The sequence below is a fragment of the Myotis lucifugus genome, unplaced genomic scaffold (assembly GCF_000147115.1).
Source record: "Myotis lucifugus unplaced genomic scaffold, Myoluc2.0 scaffold_315, whole genome shotgun sequence".
Lineage (NCBI taxonomy): Eukaryota > Metazoa > Chordata > Mammalia > Chiroptera > Vespertilionidae > Myotis > Myotis lucifugus.
In genome coordinates, this window is record NW_005871363.1 from 831,317 (window position 1) to 854,631 (window position 23,315).

At 46.0% G+C, this 23,315-nt stretch overlaps 1 protein-coding gene across 1 annotated transcript in view; it reads right to left on the reverse strand.

The window, feature by feature from the left end:
- Positions 1 to 23,315, reverse strand: part of LOC102424654 (contactin-6) — a 98,847-nt gene that overhangs the window by 24,138 nt on the left and 51,394 nt on the right. The window contains exon 11 of the mRNA XM_014465922.2: positions 6,278 to 6,405. Within this exon, the coding sequence (XP_014321408.2) occupies positions 6,278 to 6,405 (128 nt within the window). The remainder of the gene's footprint in view (positions 1 to 6,277; positions 6,406 to 23,315) is intronic.

A 23,315-nucleotide genomic window follows, 5' to 3' on the forward strand; every position in this document is an offset into this window, starting at 1 on the left:
GCCTGGAGTTCTGTCTCCATTAAACCAGCATCACCGGTAAACATGGCATACAGACATGTGCTAACTTGAAGACTCCCAAAAAATATGCATCTCTCTCAAATTCTTTCTCAACAATCCACAGGAAGATGCATTCTACCAAACGGAGTGTTTACATCAAAAGAGAGAAGCCTGGTGTGCGGGCCACGGGCCCCCCGCCCCAGGAGGGCAGGTTGATACGGAGGGGACACAGTGAGATCGATTTGAGGAGAGAGTTCATGTTAAGTCCATAGGAAACTGAGCCAACAAACCAAACAGGGAAATGACTAACTGGGGAAAGCAAACACAGGACATCGGAGCGAAGACTGAAATAAACTGCACGGAGCAGGCAAACAGACGAGCGAATTGGTGGAGACGCAGACTCAGTCCCTCTAGCAAGCGAGCCCCAGAGAGGTTGCTAATCTTTATTTAATATACTTTTCCTCTTTGCACAGATACTCACAGGAGGCCAGGATGTGCTGTATCCCTCAGCCACGTGCAAGATTATCTTCTCAGCTTTTCGCAGGTTAAACCCACCCGCAGCACCTGGTGCCCACTCCACCTCAAGGCCAAGTAGAATTTAGTTCAATTACAAGGTCATCATGCTCAGGATTCTCCAGTTTTCCCATTCCCTTTCCACTTCAGGGTTTCAGTGATTTAGAACACACATTAAAAGACCAAAACTGCCCTAGCAGTTTGGCTCAGTGGATGGAGCGCCGGTTGGCCTGCAGACTGAAGGGTCCCGGGTTCGGTTTGGGTCAGGGGCACATGCCCGGGTTGTGAAGGCCGAGCGGGAGGTAGCCAATCAATGATTCTCTCTCCTCATTGATGTTTCTATCTCTCTCTCCCTCTTCCTTCCCCTCTGAAATCAATAAAAATAAATAAGACCGAGAACTCCAGAGCAAAAGAAGCAAACGAAGAATCTGGCGAGAGAAGGCAATAGTCTAAAATGTGAGGCATCTGAGTGAGAAAAGATGTCTCGAGATCCTGCGAGGGAACATGACACCATTCCCTGCGAGTCATCGTGTGACATGTCGACGCAGATCTCCCGCGTTAACCAACGATCAAAACAGGGCCTGGCGTCTGAGGAAGACGGGCCCGCGCTGCGGATCTGCTAATGAAGCCGACACGCCACCTCCTCATTTCTAAGCTGTTCACACACAATAGGCGACGACTCTTTGCGGCATCCCACTTAGATTTCTGATAAAGAGAAAGCGTTCGCCCAGACAGGCTGTCACAACACCTCGGGCTGAAGGAGTCTCTGGTTCTGCAGCAGATGGAAGGAGGAAACTCTTTTGTCCCCGGTGCAGGACAGAGTAGGCAAAGGACGCTGTCCTCTGAATTTGCGTTGGGGTGCGGGGAGACAAAATGAGATAAATGCCAGGAGAGGAGACCCAGGCAAGTTTCATTCATGGGATGGTTGTTCCCTCCCCCAGCCCCAGTCCTCTTTGGGCCTGAAAGAACCTGCCACCTGCCTCCTGAGTTTTCAGGACCCGGACTGGAGACCAGACTCCCGTCTGAGGGTCTTTTCCTAGGAATGACACATTCCTCCTCAACAGCCCCGGAGAACGAAGGGCCACTTTCCCGGCAGAAACGGCATCTCGCCGGCCCGCATGGATGGTGGTTGAGCATCGACCTATGAACCAGGAGGTCACTGGTTTGAGTCCCGTCAGGGCACATGTCTGGGTTTCGGCTCGATCCCCAGTGGGAGGCGTGCAGGAGGCAGCTGACCAATGATTTTTCTCTCATCATTGATATCAATAAAAATGTTTTTTTAAAAAATAGAAACACAATTGCACTAACACAGGAGCCTGAGTGTGTCTTCCTGCGTGAGAATGGAGTCAGGGAAAGCCCCACCTTCCAACCCCACCCAGTGCTCTGCAGGGAGGGGTGCGGGCTCCAGAGGGGCCTGCGGACAGGGGCACGTGTCCTTCAGACACCTTCACCGCGGGGACTAAATGGGCAGCTGGCTGCATGTGTGTTTTGTTCTTTTAAATTGCTTATTTTTAATTGTGTGTTTTCGTTTTGTTTTTAATATAAGTATAGTTGGTCTACAGTCTTAATTGGTTGTATTTGTTTCAGGTGTACCTCACAATGATTTGGTGTTTTTATGCCTTACAATGTGGTTGCCCCGCTAAGTCTAGCAGTCACCCATCTATTTTTAATAAAACTAGGAAGTTAAGAGCTAGTATTTCATGTCGAGTGGGCACTGCCAGACTGTGTATGAAATCTGCAGAGAAGAAACCCCTGAGAGTGGGCTGGGCAGGGAATTGGGTGGAGAACTCAGCCTTTTCAGGGCCAGTGACCTCCCTCAGCACTGGGAGACTTCTCGGGAAGCTGTTCCGTCCATAAGTTGGCGGGTGAATTCTTGTCATTTCCATGAAATTGTCCTGGTGATGGACTCGAAGCCACTTCTCCTTGGAGCTGGCCCTCACGCTCTGGCCCTTAAGCCTCACTTGCCACCCCCCTTGGAGTTTCTCTCCGTAACGGAGGCCCACGTTAGTGTGCAGGCTCCTGCTGCCGCCGAGTGTGGACAGCCGGCCTAGCTGGCGTCAGAAGGACTCTAGCACGAAGAATAAACAACTAAACGAACAGCAATAAACTTAATTCGCACATTAGATATGCTTTTCCAAGTTCCGACGTCTCTGTTGAAAATAATGCTGAGGCAATGAGGCCTATAATTGAACATCCCCAACTTCTCCGGTGGGGGAAGGAAAACAAATGCTGCCTGCAAACAAGGCCGTTCCACAGCCTGCTGTTCCTCCGCTTTTAATAATTTTCCAAACGCCAGATCGAATAATTCCCCCTCTGGTCTGATCTTCATATACTCGCAGTGTATGTCGCCCTGTAATTCTAATCCAAGTCTGCCAGCGCGAGAACACTAAGCTTTCTCTCCTCTCACTCCCTGTGTGTGCTGTCCCTGTGTTCCATGTCACTGTGTTCCACGCCCTGCCTTCCACGCCCTCTTGTTCCATGCCCCCCGCGGCGTTCCTTGCCTTCCACTCTGGTGCTAAGGACGCTGGGATGTCTGGGTGGAAATGGCCTCCTCCCTGTGCATCAGGGAAACAGAAATCTCAGATATGCAGCTCAGACAACTTCCAAACCCTCTAAACACAGATAAGCCTTATCAGCTAAAAACTAAGCTGGAAAGTATCTCCCTCTTGTAACTATTATCTTCTTACAAGCTATCTAACAACAACATGTCTTGCATGACTGAGGCTGATAAAGAAATTCAAAGAGAGATGATTGTTTTGTCAGCTTTACTGAAATTTCTCATTTGCTCCTTACCACCCTGTAGGTCACTATGTGATGATTTGGGTTTGAGAAACATAATTACAGTTGACTGTGTAATGACAATCAGATGGACATTCTAGATGAGAACACACATGCACATACACTAAACCAGTTTAACAAACAACCAGTTGACTACACTCTTAATAGTCAAGAAAATGGTTGCACCAATGCGTACTATTATAATTCTTTCTCAGGTTAACACTTCCCATTTGTAGGTTGTAAAGTAATCATTCTTTGGCAGTGATACCTTCAACATTCTAACATGAAAGGGAATTACAGGTAGGAGTCTCATTAAGAGGGTATGACAATAAGAGACTTTTCTTCCTTTTTTCCCTATTCTCACCCAAAGGTATGTTTACTAGTACTGATTTGAGAGAGGAAAAAGAGAGAGAGAGAAAAACATCTATCAGTCGCCTCCTATACACACCCTGACTGGGTGGGAATTGAACCTGCAACCTATGTAGGTGCCCTGACTGGGAATTGAACCCATGATCTTTTGGATTATGGGATGATACTCCAACCAACTGAGCCACTGGCCAGGGCTTGATGCCCTGTATTGCAAAGTATTCTAAGAAGCTTAAACCCTGAAACATTGACATCTTTCAGATTCCAGAGCAAGGAAATCCAGATGGAAATTATGTGAAGGAAGGGGTGGAAGATGGGACTCTTGCACTCCATCAATCAATATTTATTGGACACATACAGTCCCCGGAACCATCCATGCCTTCCTCATGCTTCTCTACTAGAGGAAGGAGAAGATAGAGAAAAAATCGCTGACCTAATAAATAAGGGAATTGTTAGTTTGTTAGAAGAAGAAAAAATTGCCCTAAGAAGAGAGAGTGGAGAAGATTAAGGCAACCGGGAATGCCGACTTGGATCATTTGTTTGGATCATTTGTTTCCACAGCCCCAGGGAGAAACACCAGAAATAAGCAAAACATGAGTCAGTTGTTTTTCCCCACTGAGCAACCCTCTTTAGCTATTTTCTCACTCCTAGAGAAAGGGGCGTCCCTGGGACTTTGGTGTCCTTTGTGGAGCAGCCCCAGTGAAGACTACTGTCTTCATCCTAAGAGCTGGGAACCTCCTCAGCAGAAGCCTGGCCACGTGGCTCATCTGAAACACCCACTTCCTGCCTCAGAACCAAGCACAGTCCCGCTGTCCCCGAGTTCCTCCAGGAGTGAGCGTTCTCCTTTCTCTTCCTCCCGTTAATGACTCCCCGCCAGCAGCATGATGCCGAAGGCCCGAGAAACATCTGAGGAAGAGGAACTTCATCAGCTCAGTCCACCCAGGAACTTTTTTTCTTAATCTCTGGAGTGAACAGATCCCCAGCATTGCATTTTAGCAGCAAAACCATTGGTTCAGCTCCCCCCCCCCCTGTATTTCACAGAAATTCAGAGAAATGACATTTCTACGGCTGCCATCCCCCATCCTTCATCCTTCCTGTGCGACTCCCCATGGATTTCTCGTCCTGGGAAGGTGGGCTGCAGTGACCAGGTTCCAACCTGCTGCTGGAAATGAACCAAGCCCTGAGCTCTTGTAACTTTATTTTTTAATATATATATTATTATTGATTTCAGAGAGGAAGGGAGAGGGAAAGGGAGAGAAACATCAATGATGAGAGAGAATCATTGATGGGCTGCCTCCTGTACACCCCACACTGGGAATAGAGCCCATAACCAGAGCATGTGCCGTGACCAGAAATTGAACCCTGACCTCCTGGTTCATAGGTCTACACTCAACCACTGAGCCACGCCGGCCGGGTCCCTTCTTAATTTGAATGAGGCAATAAATCTTGTTTTCCCCTTAATGAACATGTGATTTTTTCCAATGGAGAGCACTTACACTTCTCAGCCCAGGGACACTACCAGACATTGGCCGGAGAAACCACCTTTATTAAAGTAGCTACAGACACTCCTTGAAACACTGTCCACTTCTGTCTTAGAAACCTTAAGACAATACAATATCAATGAAGTGACGTCTCAAATCGCGCCCCCTGGTGGACACCAGCAGCACTTCCCGAGTGTCTCAGACAAAGGCACAGTGTGTGAGGCAATGTGGGCAGAACCCCTACCAGTGGATCTGTAGGCAGCTTAAAGGATAGCTGGAATGTAGCAGCTAATTCCTTTCTATGGAATACATTTATTCTTAATAAAAATGATGATAAAGCACCAATGGCTGAGTTTAATCATTTAGGCTTAATTAGCTGCTCAAACTGCTTTATCAAGACCGTCATTTTTATCATCCGGGAGGCGGTGGAACCTGACAGCGACATGGTCCCAGTAAACATGCTGGTTTTATGAGCTGAGGCTCAACACAGTGAAATGGCAAAGTCGGGGAGTAGACACTTCCTCCCTAATTGTGTCCCTGGGCGATGAACAGGGTGCGTTTGGAGTGACGCCAGGATGGAAGCTGAAGAACGGACTGTGTGAGTGTCTGTTTACCGTGACGGGACACAACAGCGACCTGCACCGACACTGATATTTAATTGTCTCCCCTTTGAAAAACCTGCTCCTTAAAGTGTATGCCAGGGAGCCTGCGTTTCACCAATTAAGTACCCGGGGTTAGAGAAATACCTGAACTGGTGATGCACCAAGCAGCCTCACATGCCGGTGAAACTTTCCTACAAAATGAGTTTCTGAAGGACATTTAACCAAGAGAAATAGTATCCATTGACTTGATCAAAATGTCTCTGCCCCGCCCAGCTCTTGCACTGAGGCATCTGTGGAAATTCAGATATTTAGGTGCAGGATTTAACTCTCATTACCCACTGAGGGCATTTCCACTGCCAACGAGCTCCCTTCGGCCGTGGCCTGCCACTGGCAGAGAGCACATTATTAAGGAACCTGGGACACATCTCAATAAATCGTGAAATCAAACGTCTCCCATACACAATGGGATGTGGGTTAGACACGACCGAGGTCGCGTGTGCGCATGCCTCTCCATTCTGCCCGCAGACGGGGACCACATACCTTTCACCACGAGGCCGCCCGTACTCCTTGCCACCCCGAAGGGGTTGGTGGCCACGCAGGTGTAGGGCCCGGCGTCCGACCTGCTGGCATTCTGGATCTTCAGGCTGCCGTCCTCCAAGACAAACACTCTAGAGAGAAAAGATGTGGTTGATGGGAGCGGGCTCTCGGCAATGGGCGTCCTCACCGCTCACGTCCATCCATCCAACGTGTTCCTATCCCGCGCAGTGCTGGTGACACTTGCCTCCCAGTACCGCGTCCTCCCCGCAGGCCTGCTGGCCTCCGCGCGCTGGAATAAATGCCATTGCTTTTGACCTGACACACAGGTGATGATTCTCGTGCCCTAACCTGGGAGGTCACTGTTGACTTCCAGGCACATAGAAGCATCGAACAGGCTGTGGAACCTCAGAGGGAAGGCGGGGGAGGGTGGGCCGGGGGTGGGGAGAGGTAGAGACCAACCAAAGAACTTGCGTGCATATATGCATAACCCATGGACACAGACAACAGGGGGTGAAGGCTGGGCTGGGGGGCAGGGCAGGCTGGTAGAGGTCAATGGGGGGAAAAGGGGACATAGGTAATACTTTCAACAATAAAGATTAAAAAAAAATCAGAAGAGTGCTTGACGCTGCAATGCCCATTTGTTTGAAGAATAGCAAAAGCAACTATTCGCTGTGCATTTTGAAAAGGTGACTTTCTGGTGAAAAGTGAACGTGGTATTAGTGAAACGGAAGCCAGTTTGCTGGCTTTGTAAACCTGCTCTAATTTATCACTTCCAGCCACCAAACAACAGTGTGCTCCACCTCAACCGTGACAAAGTTTGCCAGTGCTAGTGCCTTAGGGCCACCCACAGGGTTCTGCGTCCAAAGACCCCACCCCACCTCCACTGGTTATGTGGCCTAGTGGAAAGATGAAGGCTTCATAAATCAGACCTAATGAAATGTTCCTAAAATGCATATAATCATACAGTCACAATGGAAGGGTAGCTGTTTAAGAAGTTCCTATCATTCATAAAATGATTCTTATATCTGGATGAAACTCAGAAATACTCAAAAGCAAACATCAGATTGTTGTAATAGAGGAAACTCTGAAATTAGTTTCTTCAGTTCTTTCTTCCTCTCTTTCTTTTGATTGATTTTAGAGAGAGAGAGAGAAACATCAGTTTGTTCCACTTATTTATGCATCCGTTGGTTGATTTTTTTTTTGTCCTCAGCTGAGAATATGTTTTTATTGATTTTAGAGAGAGAGGAAGGGAGAAAAAGAGAGAAACATGGATCTGTTGCCTCCTGTACACTCCCAGGCCCAGGATCAAACCCGCAACCTTTAGGTGTACGGAATGATGCTCCAAACAATTGGACCACCTTACCAGGACTATGTAAACAAATTTTAATGCCAATAGTTTTGAAGGCGAGAGAGGCAAGAGGGTTGGTATGCATGTCACATCCATTAACAATAATAAAACAGTATCTGTTGCATTGCAAACATATTTGTTTCTAGTATGTGTATTACATGCAATGTAACTAATATAATTAATTACCCGATTTGAAACACAGCAAATATCAGCCAACTATAGCTTTTATAAAACCAGCTGCTGCTGTTGGGTTTATTACTAGTGACAGGTTCTGCTTTCTGTCCTCAGGTTAGAGGAAGGGACCACATCTGGGTTTAGAATAGTTCATGGTACATAGTCAGATTGTTCCTAAGTCATTATCTTGCAATACTCCCCAACAGCAGACATTAGATATCTTATTTAATTTCTGAAATGTCTAGTTTCTTGGTCCCAATTTGCATCAACAATTGAATCCTACAATTATTGACACAGTAACAAAGCTATTTTACTATGCAGCACACATCTGGCCAAATACAATTTCTCTGATTTAATTAGAAGAGGTCAAAGTGAGAAGCATGTGGGTGCATGATCTACCACCAAAATTTAAGAATAACTAAGAATTTTGAGCAACATAAAAACATTAAATTTTGGCTAATAAAACATTTTAAATGAATAAAAAATATACCTAAAGGCCATCAGACAAATTTCCCAACTAGTAATGCCAATGTTTATCATATAATTTTTTCCCTTAACTTTCAGAAAGGAACAAGTCATGTTAACAGTAGTTTCATAATCACTCTTTGCAGGCTCCTAGCATTTCAATAATGTTTGTTAAATTGAATTAAAATTGTCATCATTGAAACTGTTTATTTCTTTTGGACTCTTAATCACTACTTTTCAAGTGCCTAGTGATGTCTGAAGTACTGAGAAGGCAGACTGACAAAACATTTAAAATCCATCTACGACTAAATAGTGAATTTGTGTTAGAGAGGGGATGGAAGGTCATCTCTGATTATCTCTGGCATGCATGCTCTTTCTAGAATCACCTCACCTTACTTGCAGTAAACTAATATGTTAACTATGAGTTAACATACAGAATTAGTTTCTGCTGATTTACCATTAGATGTCCTAGAGTCTTATGTGTTTGAATCTCAGAATATGAATCAGACTTTGCATTTTATCAAGATAACCAGTGACTGGCATGCACAATAAAATTTGAGAAGCATGGATCAATTCATTATGAGTCGAACTTCAGTTTATAAAGATTATCTTTATTTCTAAGTAAGAAGCCATCTTGTTTTCATATGATCAGCATGCAAAAATGTATATAAGAATAAAGAAGTTTTGTTCTGTCCTTTCTTTAACCTAGAAATGTTCATATTATCTGTGTCACAGAGCAATGGGGAGTGAATGCTGTAAGCTGTTTACATACCTAGTACTCAGTCTGACTCCTCATTAGCAGTCCCTCGCTCAGTTTTTGATGAACCCGTTTCTGGTCCTGCTAGAGTAGTGGTTCTCAACCTGTGGGCCGCGACCCCTTTGGCGGTCGAATGACCCTTTCACAGGGGTCGCCTAAGACCATCCTGCATATCAGATATTTACATTATGATTCATAACAGTAGCAACATTACAGTTATGTAGTAGCAACGAAAGTAATTTTATGGTTGGGTCACAACATGAGGAACTGTATTTAAAGGGCCAGAAGGTTGAGAACCACTGTGCTAGAGAATCAAAGCACTTTCCCAAGTTCTTGAACAGAAGCAACAAGGAAAGGAGGGAGTTCTGGGTCACAGTTTAGTTTGAACAGAGGGACCTGAAAGGTATGTTCCAAAGACCAGTTGTTGAATACATGCAACTTCCTCTCTGTGTCCTTGGCATTTAACTCTACCATCCACAATCTCTCATTTTTATTTTGGGAATGGTACTAAGGTGGTTATGAGAACTGAATTACGTACCAGTGATTAATTTTATTCTTACTCTTTCCTGATACTAATATTTGGCCTTTGTTTCCTGCATGTCACAGACTAGAGTTTCTGACTCTCACCTGGTTCTTACCTCTGCCTGGTGTGTTCAAGCCCTGCAGGACGTCTGTGGCTTTAATTCACTCATGCTGATCAGCCCTGGACTGTCTTAGTTTTGGCCTCTCTGAGCTGATACCTGCCTTATGAGGTATGTGTTTCCTCCACAATTCTTCCTCTATGATCATTCCACAGCTCAATGAGCATACCCTTTCTCTCTGGTCTGTCTTCTCAAATATCCACTTAATTAGAGTAGTTCAATTGTTTACACAATGGAATAGAAAAAAATTTCTCCAAATTACCGAAGCTTAGTATTCTATTTAGATGACTAAATCACAAATTAAGGCACTTGCATTTAAAATGTTCCATAATATTAGAATTCTAAGACATTTACATGTGCAGATGTATTATAACCATTTAACAACAGAAAATTAATAGTGAGTACGGTCAGGGACCACACTATTCCTTTAACTGCATTCTGAGCATAAAAAGGTAGAAATTCAGAAATACAAGCTGTGTCTGACAGTCAGGTGACCCTGGGAGATTTCACAGTGGCATTAGAAAATAGAACATGTGGAAAACGGAGCCACCAACATGCATACACATGTCATTGTTAACCAAGGAGTTGAAAGCAGGCTCCATGGCATGACTGAACGTACAACCCTGCAATCTCCCCCTGTCGGGAATGTGAGAGGCAGACCCCGAAAATAAAAGTTCGGCCCTGCCCATTTGCCTGACTTACACTGTTGCCTACTTGAGGAGCTGTGGTGATGAAGCATCAGGAAGACAGATGACCTTAAATAAACTCTCAGACACTCACCTGGACCAGGTGTCAGATCTGTGTCATTCTAAGGAACTACCTGAAGACCAATAGGAAATCTTTTCACCCTTGCTTTGCTGGGTTGCATGTGCTGTCCATTCATTTAAAGTTCATAAATAGAATAGACATGAGCATTCACATCATCCACTTTATTGCAGCAACTAAGCAAATACATATCCAGTATGTACTTTGTCTGCCTATAGAAAGTAGAGCTCTCTATGTAGCCTCCACTGTGGAACTAGGAAATGAGAAGGCTCTCATTTTTTGTTTATATCAGCCACAGGCCATCATGAAATTTGAGAATATGGAAGACTAGCAATAGCTAAATTTCTTAAACTACAAAAAATTAGGACATTGGGCAATTAAAATTTCTTATTCCTGAAACTAGAGCAATAGTGCTATTTTTATAGTTAGATTATTAACTAGAGTATTGCTCCCAGTTTTGTCTAAAGATAATACTGTAGACCATGAAATTTTAATTGACTGTCTAATTTTACTGATTTGTAGAAAATGTAAAATAAATTGGATTAAACTGAGTTAGATAAGAAGTAGAAAAGTATGTGTGAATTTTAACTCTGCACGGCTTAGATTTTAGGTAAAATGTCCCACTGGAATCCATTTTAGATCAAATATTGATATTATATTTTTAATAATTTCAGCACCTGATTATCATAGTTAACGTGAAACATCTATGCCAATATCAGTGTCATTTAATAGGTTATCTTTTAAAAATTACTTATTTTAACAAGCTATAAGCAATGACAGACATGCTCTACAAACAAGTAAATACCAAGCTTGCTCATGTAAATAGAAATAAAGGTTCTCCTAATGTCAATGACTTTAAATGGCTCTACTGGCAATTAGACACACAAAATATCGCACACCCCTGGCCAGGGCAAACATAAAGATGTAATCAATGCCTTAATGAAAACCTATGTTGTCATTCCTTAGAACAGTGGTTCTCAACCTTGGCTGCACATTAGAATCACCTGGGAATCTTTTTAAAATCCTGATTTCTGGGCCTCATCATTAGTAACAAAGAAACAGAATTTCCGGAGGATGAGGCCCAGAAATCAGGATTTTAAAAAGATTCCCAGGTAATTCTAATGTGCAGTCAAGGTTGAGAACCACTGCCTTAGAAGATCAGAGTAATAAAAAAACCCAAAAGAGATAACTCAGACCAAAAAAGAGACCAAAAAAGAGACCAAAAAAGAGAGAAAGAGGTAGAGAGAGAGTAAAAAGGACCTGCTATCTCCAGGGAGATGATTGAATGGGTCCCAGAAAATAAATTCTACAATCCACAGTACCCCCCTCTCCCAATATAAAGATCAGTTGTTTTTCCACATCAATAAAACATATTCAGGGGTTTAATACTAAGGCAACCACAGCCGGGATTCAGTCTTCGAATCCTGAGTCTGTGCTCTTTCTACCAAATCATTATGCTACCTTGTATTTTGAATTTGATTTTTGAGAATTCAGAAGAGCACCCCAATGTTAGGTTCTCAGAAAAGTTGAGAGAAAGATGCAGAGATTCCCATCCCCCCTTCCCCCCACACAGCCTCCCATATCAACATTCCCCACCAGGTGGTCATTGGTCACAACTGATGAACCTACATTGATGCATTCTGATCAACCAAATGCCACAATTCATCTTAGGGTTCACCCTTAATGGTGTACATTCTAAGAGTTTGGAAAAATGTATAATGACTTGTATCCACCATTAAAGCTTCAGTATTTTCACTGTCCTAAAAATCATCTGTGCTCCACCTCTTCATCTTCCCTCCCTCATTCCTTGGCAACCACTGGTCTGTTTACTGTCTTCACAGTTTTGCCTTTTCCAGAACATCATAGAGTTGCAGTCCCCAGTTTGTAACCTTCCATATCGGCTTCTTTTGCTTAGTAATTTACATTTAAGTTTCTTCTAGGTCTTTCATGGCTTGGTAGCTCATACTGAATAATATTCCAGTGTCTGAATGGACCAGTTTATTTATTCATTCACCTACTGAAGGACATCTTGGTTGCTTCCGAATTTTGGGCAATTATGAACAAAGCTGTTATAAACATCTATGTGTGAGTTTTTGTGTGGACGTGTGTTTGGGTAAATACCCAGGAGTATGCTTGGTGGGTTGTATAGTAAAAGTATATTTAGTTTTGTAAGAGACTGTCAAACTGTCTTCCAGAGATCCTGCACCATCTGCATCCCCACCAGCAACGAGAGATTCCTGCTGCCCTCCCCCACCCCATCCTCCCAGCAGTGGGTGTTGCCAGTGCCTGGGTTTGGGCCATTCTCACAGGTGTGCAGTGCTGTCTCCTTTTACTTTGTGTTTCCCTGACACCATATGTTGTGGAGCATCTTTTCATGTGCTTATTTGCCATCTGAGTATCTTTTTTGGTGACGTTTCTGCTAAGGTCTTTGGCTCATTATTCAATGGAGTTGTTTGTTTTCTTACCATTGAGCTTTAAGATTTGTTTATATATTTTAGGTTATTGTCCTTTATTGGTGTCCTTTGCAAATATTTTCTCCCAAACTGTGGCTTTCCTGTTCATTCCGTTGGCATCATCTCTCACAGGACACACGATTTTAATTGGAATGAAGTCTAGCTTAACATGCCTTTCTTTCCTGGATCTGCCCTCCTAGTGGTATCTAAAAGGTCATCACCACACTCAAGGTTGTCTCAGTTTCATCCTATTATCTTCCTGGATTTTATAGTTTTCTGTTCCACTTTTAGGTCTGTAAATCAGTTTTGAGTTATTTTGGGGGAAGGGTCTAAGGTCTGTGTTTGGATCCTTTTACTAACTTACTAAAAGCCCGATGCACGGAATCTGTGCAAGGGGCTCGGCCCTCGCAGCCCTGGCTTCGTCTGGAAGGTCGTCTGGATGGTCATTCTGCTGTTTGGTCTAATTAGCATATTTGCTCTTTATTATATAGGATTTATTTGGCATATGGTTGTCAAGGTGACCCAGCCCTATTTCTTGAAAAGACAATCTTTGCTCCATTTCATGCTCTTACTCCTTTGTCATAATTTCCTGTTCAGACAAGTCTTCACCCCCTCAGTCTACTGCAAGTTCTTGAGGGGAGTGATGGGTTCTGAGACTCGGGACTCTCTTTGACTCTCTGGCCTCCCCTGTTGGCTGTGTCGCTTGGGATTGCTTGCTTGATTTTTATGTAAATTTTACATGCAAAATATGGATCATAGTAACAATAACAACATAAGTTTGTTTTTAAAATTAAGAAGGATGTTAAAATGCTGAGCATAAGTCTGGAGCATAAAAGGGGTGGGGAACCTTTTATCTGCTAAGGGCCATTTGGATATTTATATCATTCTCGGGCCATACAGAATTATCAACATAAAAATTAAGATGCTATATTTGGTCAAACATTTAATTAACTCACCCCTGATGCCTTGGCAAGGCCAGACCAAATGATTTCTTGGGCTTTCTAGGGCCTGAGGGCCAGATGTTCCCCACCCCTAGTCTAGAGGATAGAGTATCCCCAATATGGCAGCTCTCATTCTTTATCTCCTTATATCCTCCAAGAATACAGACAGCCATAAGTAGTTAATTAATATGTGTTTTCTGTTTACTAGTATATCTACTCAAAAATCTTTGGCTTTTTCTTCCTAGGCCTGGATGTATGTTTATAAACATTATCAGCGAATTCCGTGAACTAACTAGAGGTCACTTAGTCAAATAACCGCTTTGTTTAAAATGAGAGCTGGCTCTAGGTATGAACATGGCGGTGACTGGACTGAATGGCTGTTAGGTCTGCGCCTTGGGACGCAGGGTACGCATCCAGGTGGAGAAACTCAGATCTGGCTGATCAGGAATAAGACTTGTGGGTCATTACTCTTTTGTAAACTCTCACTCATAAAACTGAAGGTCCAGTGAAGGCTGTCATGGAATTACTGATTATGTGAATGTGAGCCCTGTTGGCGGGCTCCTAGTTATTCAACTGGTTCACAGAAAACAGCAATGCCATTTGTGGTGTGTCCTGAGCCTCTGTCCCGGGCCCCCACTGATCACAGTGCTCCGTGGCTCCTCGCACAGAGTCGCACCAGGCCGGGGTGTGACTGTGTCTGCATGGAGGAGGTGGGCAGATCGAAAAATTAAACCAAAATGGAAACCTACCCGAGGGGCCTCCCAAACCGGTAGCACATCAATTGAATTTTGCTACGTTTCCTGAGAAAGTGCGTGTTTCTCAGGTGTCTGGGGAAACCCAGGCAGCGTGGGGCTCTGATCTGTCCTTTTTATAAAACATTCTCAACGCGCTGGAGGAATATCTATTTTAAACAGATTCAATAGCTAACGCTATGCTTCCCAGAAACCCAGCAATCGAAGAAGATCCAGGCCATTATACCGCTAATGGGGTTAACCAGCCCAGGGCTGTGCCAAGGTGTTACACGCAGGGAGTAGAAACGGACTCAAACGATTTACATGAAATAAGAACATGACTGCCGCAGTGTCTAATGTTTTTAATCCCCAATATCTGCAGTTGTATTTTATGTCTAAGGCGTAATTGCTGGTATAAACAGCCATGCGTCGCAAAGTCAAGTTTCTCATTCTACTGCCCTAAACTGCCAAGCCAACACCAGGCGCCAAACACTCAGAGCTCATAATTCCTCAGACTGTGTGTGACTCCTCATTTAACACATGCAGGTCATTTAGCGCCAGCTTCATGGTGGCTGACACACCACACTAACACAGACTCGACCCTGGGTGACTGAGTTATGACAGATTCGAGGTGGCAGGTGCGGGCAGTGCTGAATGACGTAGTTATGGGGTCGTGATGTGTCTGTGCCGATGGCCCACCAGGGCGTGTGGGCTGATTACCAGCCCCTGTGAGGAAATCTGCTTAAACACGAACAGCAGCCTCAGACGGGAGGCTGAGCTCCATGAACCCGGGCGGCAGGGCGGGGTGGGGGGGGTGGGGGCAAGAGGAGCCCCAAGCTTGTGGGGAGATGGAGGGAAAGGTAAAGAAAAGCAACCTGTTTGCTGCATACTCTTGGGCACTTGAGACAATACGAGAGAGAATTAATGCAGATGCGTATGCTAACACGTCTTGCAGCTCAAGCAATTAAAGATAGGAAATTAAGACGTTGGCAAAGGACAAAAAAGTTGTGAACACAGAACTTAAAAGAAAAAACTGGGGGAGAACCCACTGAAAAGACAGTGGGAGGGCCTGGCTGGTGTAAGTCAGTGGTTAAGCATCAACCTATGAACCAGGAGGTCATGTTTCCATTCCCGGTCAAAGGCACATGCCCAGGTTACGGGCTCCATTCCAAGAGTGGGGTGTGCAGGAGGCAGTGGGTCAGTGATTCTCTCTCATTGATGTTTTTATCTCTCTCCCTCTCCCTTCATCTCTAAAATCAATAAAAATATCTTTTAAAAATATGAATAAATGATACTCCCTTCATTGGTATCTTGTGAAAACTAAAACCAATGATGTATCTAACATCTTAAAACACACTGTCTATCCATGACAGGAACTCCACAGATGGATGTTATTGTTATTATTATTACATGACTAGAGGCCCGATGCACGAAATTCATGCAAGGGGCTCTCCCTCGCAGCCCAGACTTTGTCCAGAAGGTCGTCCAGATGGTCCTTCTGCTGTTTGGTCTAATTAGCATATTAGCTCTTTATTATATAGGATGAGACTCAGGGTCAAGTTTGAGGAGGCTGGATTGCTGTCTGTATTGGTCAACTTAATCTGAGGTAGAATGAAAATGTATGAGCTAAGTATATGTGAACATCCCTCATGTAGTCAGAGTTACCTGTTGGCTGACTCACAAAATGAGTTTGTTTTGGGGGGGATCATGGGGAAATATGTCCCTTACAGACAGGAAAGCGGAATGAACCTTGACCTGGCCGTGTACAGGAACTTGACCCTGCAGGAGCAGCCGAGTAAGGAACCTGACCCCGCGCCCTCCTGTCCTGGAAGAGTCCTCGATGCCAGCTGGGTGGCCTCCCCCCTCCAGCGGCCTCTCTGGGCCTGCAGCTGAGGGAGGGACTATGTCCCCGTCTCCATCTCATCTGTGGTGACGGTAACATGTGCCTCTCTGCACAGGCGGTACCTACCTCCCCGCCTCTCCCAGGAGACTGAGCGCATTCACATTTATAAACCCGGAACATTCCGCAGGCCTGTCAACTGGGTTTGCAACTGTGCTTATAAATAAATGAGCAGTTTGACAAGTCACACTTGAGAATCTGCGATTTGTCACTCAAAGCAGTAATCCTCACACTGTGCTCTCAGGAGATCTGGGGTTCTTGGAGGCGGGGAGGAGAGGCAGTGGGGCCTCCGGGACATCAGTTGATTACTTCAATTTAAAATGTTTTCTGAAATGGGTGCTTGCATAAATTTCACTGGGAAGAGAAAAAAAAAAAGCAAAAATAAATAAACAAATAAATAAATAAATAATCCAGAAATAGGAAAATAATAGCCAGTGAGTCAGGAAATGCCCAGAGTTGCTCTTCACTGAAAAGATGTTGAAAGACTGGCTTCCACACAAAGGGTTTGAATTTTAATTTTTTAAAAAATATATTTTTATTGATTTCAAAGAGGAAAGGGAGAGATAGAAACATCAATGATGAGAGAGAATCATTGATTGGCTGCCTCCTGCACGCCCCACACTGGGGAACGAGCCCGAAACCTGGGCATGTGCCCTGTCTGGGAATCAAACCGTGACCTCTGGTTCATAGCTCCACACAACCACTGAGCAACATTGGCCAGGCTACTTTTTCAACTGGATCATAATCTCTGTCCAGACAGCAATCCTATTTCTATCTGGTTACTTCTGTTATTTATGTTCTGCATGCCCGCCGGCATCTGCCCGCAGGTGTGGGTGTGACCGTACACCTGTGTCCTGAGTAAGGCTCATTTTACTGTAAGCACACCAAGGAATCACTTCTTTAACCCGAATCAAACCAAGAACAAAAGGTTATTTGTCTAAACTGCAATAATAACTGACCTTTTGTGCCTATGAAATCATTGCTATTGAATATTTATGTAAACTTTGGAAGATATAAATGTCACTCGGAAATTACCGAAGAGCAGGAAAGTGACTGGACACCATGGCAAGGTGAAGTGTATTCATGTTTTGTATTGGCTGCAGGCTCCTCCCCAGCCCTGGTTGGGGCATGTGCGGGAGGCAACCAATAGATGTTTTTCTCTGTCTCTCCCCCTCCCTTCTGCTCTCTCTAAAGATCAATGGAAAAACATCCTCAGGTGAGGATTAACCAAAAAGAAAATAAATAAACAAACAAATAAATAAGTGGGCCGAGCACTTGCGTCTCCTCAGCCGTGAGTGGAGGAAGAGCTGGGTGTTTCAGGACAGGGAGCCGAGTTCTGGAAGAAAAAGTGACTCGCTGAAGTTTGTAGCTTTTAAGTAATAGTTTGCGCCAAACCAGTGTTTTCTCTTATCTCCGGAGCTTCTCTTGGGAGCAGAGAGGGAGCATTTATAAAATGCGATTCCCCACCTTGCTCCCTGGAAGGGCCTCGCAGCCATGGGCGTGGCTCTAGGACAGGGGTGGGCAAACTTTTTGACTTGAGGGCTACAATGGGTTCTTAAACTGGACCGGAGGGCCAGAACAAAAGCATGGATGGAGTGTTTGTGTGAACTAACATAAATTCAAAGTAAACATCATTACATAAAAGGGTACGGTCTTTTTTTTTTTTTAGTTTTATTCATTTCAAACGGGCCGGATCCGGCCCGAGGGCCGTAGTTTGCCCAGGGCTGCTCTAGGAGCTGGGTGCCCACCTGCTGCCTCCAGGAATCACAGGTGAAACCCAGGGACAGTCTGCAACCTCCCAGCCCCTCCGCACGGAGCTCACACCTTTCAGTAGGATGTGGTGCAGGAATTGGTGGGAGGAGCTGTGTGCTGGTGGACTTCTACTTAGTCCTCTCTGTCCTGGGTTGAAGCTATGGGATGTCATCTCCCATCATCAAGGATTGTCAAGGGGGGGCTACATCCAGGGTGGTCTAACCCAGGGCAGCTGTGGGCGGTGGTGGCAAGTAAGGGCTGGTGGGGGCAGGTGGGGGCAAGTGGGCGTTACACCTTCGCTGAGCAGAGCTGTGGGAGCTCGCAGGCAGGTGGTGCTGCACGCAGCCTGCCCATGGTCAGTGCCCAGCTCAGAGAGGCCGGGGACAGAGCCAGGAACGCTGGGTGGCGAGAGGGAAAAGTGAGGGCCAGACTGACGGGCACCCTCGGGATCTGGGCTCGTGATATCTTCTCGGGACGGAGGCAGCGGCGGCAGATGGCGGCTGACATCTCTCCTGACATCTTCGCTTGTATTCCCTCGCAGGGCCTCGCCGTAACAAGGCTCTCAGGAGCCGTGTGTGAACGATGTAAAATTTCATTACACAGAGGCAGCGCGGAGGGGAGGCGGGAATGAGCCAGGCATTATGCAGCCTGTCACTCTCCCTCGAACACTGGGCATATGGTTCGTTTGCCTCCTTGATATCATGCTACCTGATGTACTAAGCACGATTGCATTAAGGAGCTGGTGATACAAAATACAATCAGGTTTATTTGCTGGTTATTAGGGAGCGCTGCCGGGGAGAGAAAGGGGCGGGGTGGCCGGCCTACTGGTAGCCATGTCCTGGCTGCAGCTGCGTGGAAGAGGCACGTGTGGATGGGGTCTTGATTAAGGCTGAGCACTTGGCGGTAAAGGCAGGAGAAAAAGGCATGGTGGTGATTTAGAAAGGAGACATTGAGTGCTGGCCAGTTTGGCTCAGTGGATATAGCATCGGCCTGCAGACTGAAGGGTCCCAGGTTCAATTCCTGTCAAGGGCACATTCCTCAGTTGCAGGCTCAATCCCCAGTAGGGGCTGTGCAGGAGGCAGCTGATCGATGATGTTTCTCTCTCTTTGATGTTTCTATCTCTTTATCCCTCTCCTTCTCTCTCTAAAAATCAATAAAAGTATATTTTTTAAAAAAAGGAGACATTGAGAGACACACAGAGCAGGGTCAGGGGAAGTGAGCATGTAGTGCCGGCCCCTGGCTCCAGGCCGCCAGCATGCTGCCCACGGGGCAGGTGGGCCTGAGGCTCCGGGAGACAGTGGGGCAGCTCCATGCAGGGCAGTGGGCTCTGTAACGAAAGGAAGGACTATTGGGTTGGTCAAGTGGCAGGATGAAGACAAGCTAGTTTATTCTGGTCCCTCTGTGTGTCTGTGTCAAGGGCCTCCAGACAGGTCTGCCCAAAGGCACCTTCTACCCACGGCGAGAAGAAAGATCTAGTGCTCCCTCAATGACTACCACAGGGAACGCCCTGCTCCCCTCTCGTCCTCGTCTCCTTCCCCTGGTCTCTGCTTTCCCTCCACTCTTCCTGACTTCTCTCCATGCCCCGCCCCCAGCCCTGTCCCACCGTGGAACCTGGGCCTAAGAGGGCGTCTCCGGGCTAGAGTGCCTGGGGATGGAAGTAGAGAGGGCCGCCAAGTTTTTTTGTTAAAATTCATCCGAGGATATTTTTTCTTAGAGAGATTGGAAGGGAGGGGGAGAGAGAGAAACATCTATGTGAGAGAGACACATCGACTGGTTGCCTCCTGCACATACCCCAACCGAAGCTGGGGATCCAGCCTGCAACCGAGGTACCTGCCCTTGACCCTTAGTCCACAGGCTGACGCTCCAACCCCTGAGCACACTGGCCAGGGCAGGGCCCTCCAAGTTTTATTCCTTAAAGGCAAAAATACTAAATAAGCTCCTTTATTAGATTCCATGCCACCTAACTGGGTCAGCCGTTCCCACGTGGTACATGCGTTTGCTAAGGCCAGGGCCACGCAGGGTGTAAGGGTATTATTGATGTAGGATGATCCAAGCTGAACCCCGATGGCAGTTCTGGGTGCAACTACCCATAATACTCTCTGAGCCGGGGAGGGGGTGGGGAGTGTGTTTAACGCAGTTGGCTCCTAGGTGTCCAGCATCCGCTTGGTAAAGTCTGTGGCCCGTGGTCCCTTTCTGAGACCAACGGCCAAGGGACAGACTCTCTGTCCTCCAGGGACCCGATTCTTGGGGAATGAGCTCGGCCTCATTCATAACATCTTTGTCCCTGGCTCTTTGTGGTAAACGTGGTACAAACATACCCCTGTGCTCTGTGTCAACCTCGTTTCTCAGAAATGCATCGGAATGTGAAAAAAAGGGTCCTTAAATTTTTTGGAATATTGAAAGTGTCTGGTATACTGCCCAGCATACAGGAAGCACTTAAAATGGTTATTTTCTTTATGAATGCCCATTTGCCTGACATATTGCTGTGTTTTATTTTATTTATTTTGGGAATTAGGAAGAACTGGGATAGAGTTGAGGTTTTTTAGGAACACAAGGAAGAGATGTGGTAGAGTACTTATGAATTCAGTTATTATACCTTCAATAATAGGAAGCATCTCTCTCCCCCTCTCATTGCTGCCGTTCTGAGCTTGTGTGCCCACGTGGTTAATGTCCCTTCAGAGGACACATCTAAGCTGTGTGTCCAGGGCGAACACTTCCTGGCGAATGCCCCAGGGATCACCGGGCAGACGGAGATAAACCCAGACCTTTGGTTTCTGTCTTCACTCGCTAAGTGGATCCACAAGGGAAAAAAGAGCCATTAATCAAACTTGGCAGGTGTGGGCTTGGTGCCCCGGTCACGTGCGAATGCCCCGAGAGCTCGGCGGCATCTGTGTCCTCTGACTTCCATGACAGGGGCTGCAGTGTCACCAGGCGGGGAGGCGAGGACCTGTCCTGGGGTTCGCATTAAGGCTGGACCCCAGCAGTAAACCCACCCAATCACCCTGCCCCCCCACACTGCCCGGTCACCAAGTCTCATACAACCATCTGAGAGGAGCACGATTTTCACCATTTTTCAAGTGACTCAGCCAAGGACCCGTGAAGGGAAAGGACTGGCTGGGCCCGGCCTGTGTGGCTCAGTAGTTGAGCATTGACCTAGGAACCAGGAGGTCACAGTTCCATTCCAGGTCAGGGCACATGCCCAAGTTGCAGGCTTGATCCCCAGTAGGGAGCGTGCAGGAGGCAGCCGATCCATGATTCTCTCTCATCATTGATGTTTCTATCTCTCTCACCCTCTCCCTTCCTCTCTGAGATCAATTTTTTAAAAAAAGAACTTGCTGGAAGTTATTGACTGAGCGAGGAGCAGAGTTGGGACTTGAATGCAGATCCTCAGACTCCATTAACTTTACAGAAAACTCTTCCTTAGGAAAGGATAGTGTGTGTGGCGTAGGTGGTCTGCTCAACGCCTTATCCACATGTTTCCCTAGTTTAGCAGTTGGGCTAGAATAGGAGCTCATTAAATATTTACAGAATGAATGAATGAACACATCATGGACCTATTAATTATTAAATGAGTTTTGGGTTTCACTTTAAGGCAGGTGGACATAAGCAAAACAAAGTAAACCCTGACATCCATTGATTTAGTGACCCAGCAAATATCTACTGACGCTCCTCCATGCTCCAGGTTTGTGCTGGTGCTGGGCCTCATGCGGTGAACTAAAGATGGGGCTCAGGACCCTGGAGGTGCTTACAGTTGGCATCCAGGGCTCTGTCACCCCCGACCCATCCAGCCAGATCATGCCACCTGTTGTGACAATTCTCAGCAGTGACCATGTTTGGCTCAGTCACTTGGCCACTTGGGCAAATTCAGGATCAGGGACACAATTATCACGAGGACAGAATGTGCCAGTACACCTGCCAGGTGAACGGCTGCGTTGATTTCAAATATGTGATCTCTGTTCCGACATCACTGCCTGGGATAGTGGTTCATGCTTCTTAAAGGTGCTTCCCTATCATTTCATCTTCAATAAATCCCGGAAACAGTGACCTCAGAGGGAACAAGTGGGCCAAGTGATTTTGCCCAAGGTCAGGTCACTGGCTAGTGATAGAACTGGGACCAGAACCCCGGCTTCCCATTCCCCCCAGGGCTCTGTGTTGAACACCCCACTCTCTCCGAAGGAACACACCCGGGCCTCTCTTCCGTGTGGGTGTGTGTCTGCGGCTGCTGTCGCCCTATTTCAGTTGGAGGAGAACTCGTGGCTCTGACAGCCGCCACGGGGACAGCCCCCTAAGGCAGAGCTCCTGAAATAGCCCTGGCTTCAGTCGTGCACACCGGCCGGTAAGAACATGGGAACCGCACTGAGAACTGTTGCTTGATGTGAAATTTGGTTAAATCCTTTGATGACAGCCCTTTGGAACATACAGAGTTGAGTAGTTCCCATAATCCACACAGCAGGAAAGACCCGAGTGGGGACGGGAGACCTGGCCTCACGCCGCGGCCTCGTCCCTGACTGGCTGTGGTGTGCGCAGTCTCGGTTCACACGAGAGTGGAGGAAATTGCCTACATATATCTATGGCACCATTTATATAAGTAGGCAATGCAGTGTGATTCCTTTAAATAGGCGTCTTTAGAGCCCTCTCAACCATCCCCAGGTAGTTACGCTTTATTGGAAGCAAGAGTTAGTGACAATGACATTTCAAAGTAGACAGGACCATGTAGAAATTTTATAACTGAGAGTAAAAAGGTACTTTTCCCTGTACAGGTATTTCCAAGGTCAAAAACTAAAATCCCTCCTTTCCTTTCCTTTCCTTTCCTTTCCCTCCCTCCCTTCCTTCCTTCCTTCCTTCCTTCCTTCCTTCCTTCCTTCCTTCCTTCCTTCCTCCTGTCCTCCCTTCTTCCCTTCTTGCCTCCCTCTAATAATTCTATTATTATTAACTTACAGCATATCAAATATAATTATTTAGATCACCTGACAATCTCAAAGGAATGAAGACGCGCATGCTTGTAGAAAGGGAAGAGAATGTCTATGTAAATGGATGTGGATTGTGTATTATATACTACCTAGGAGGCCCGGATGCCCAAAATTCGGCAACAAGTAGGCCTTCCCTCCCCCCTG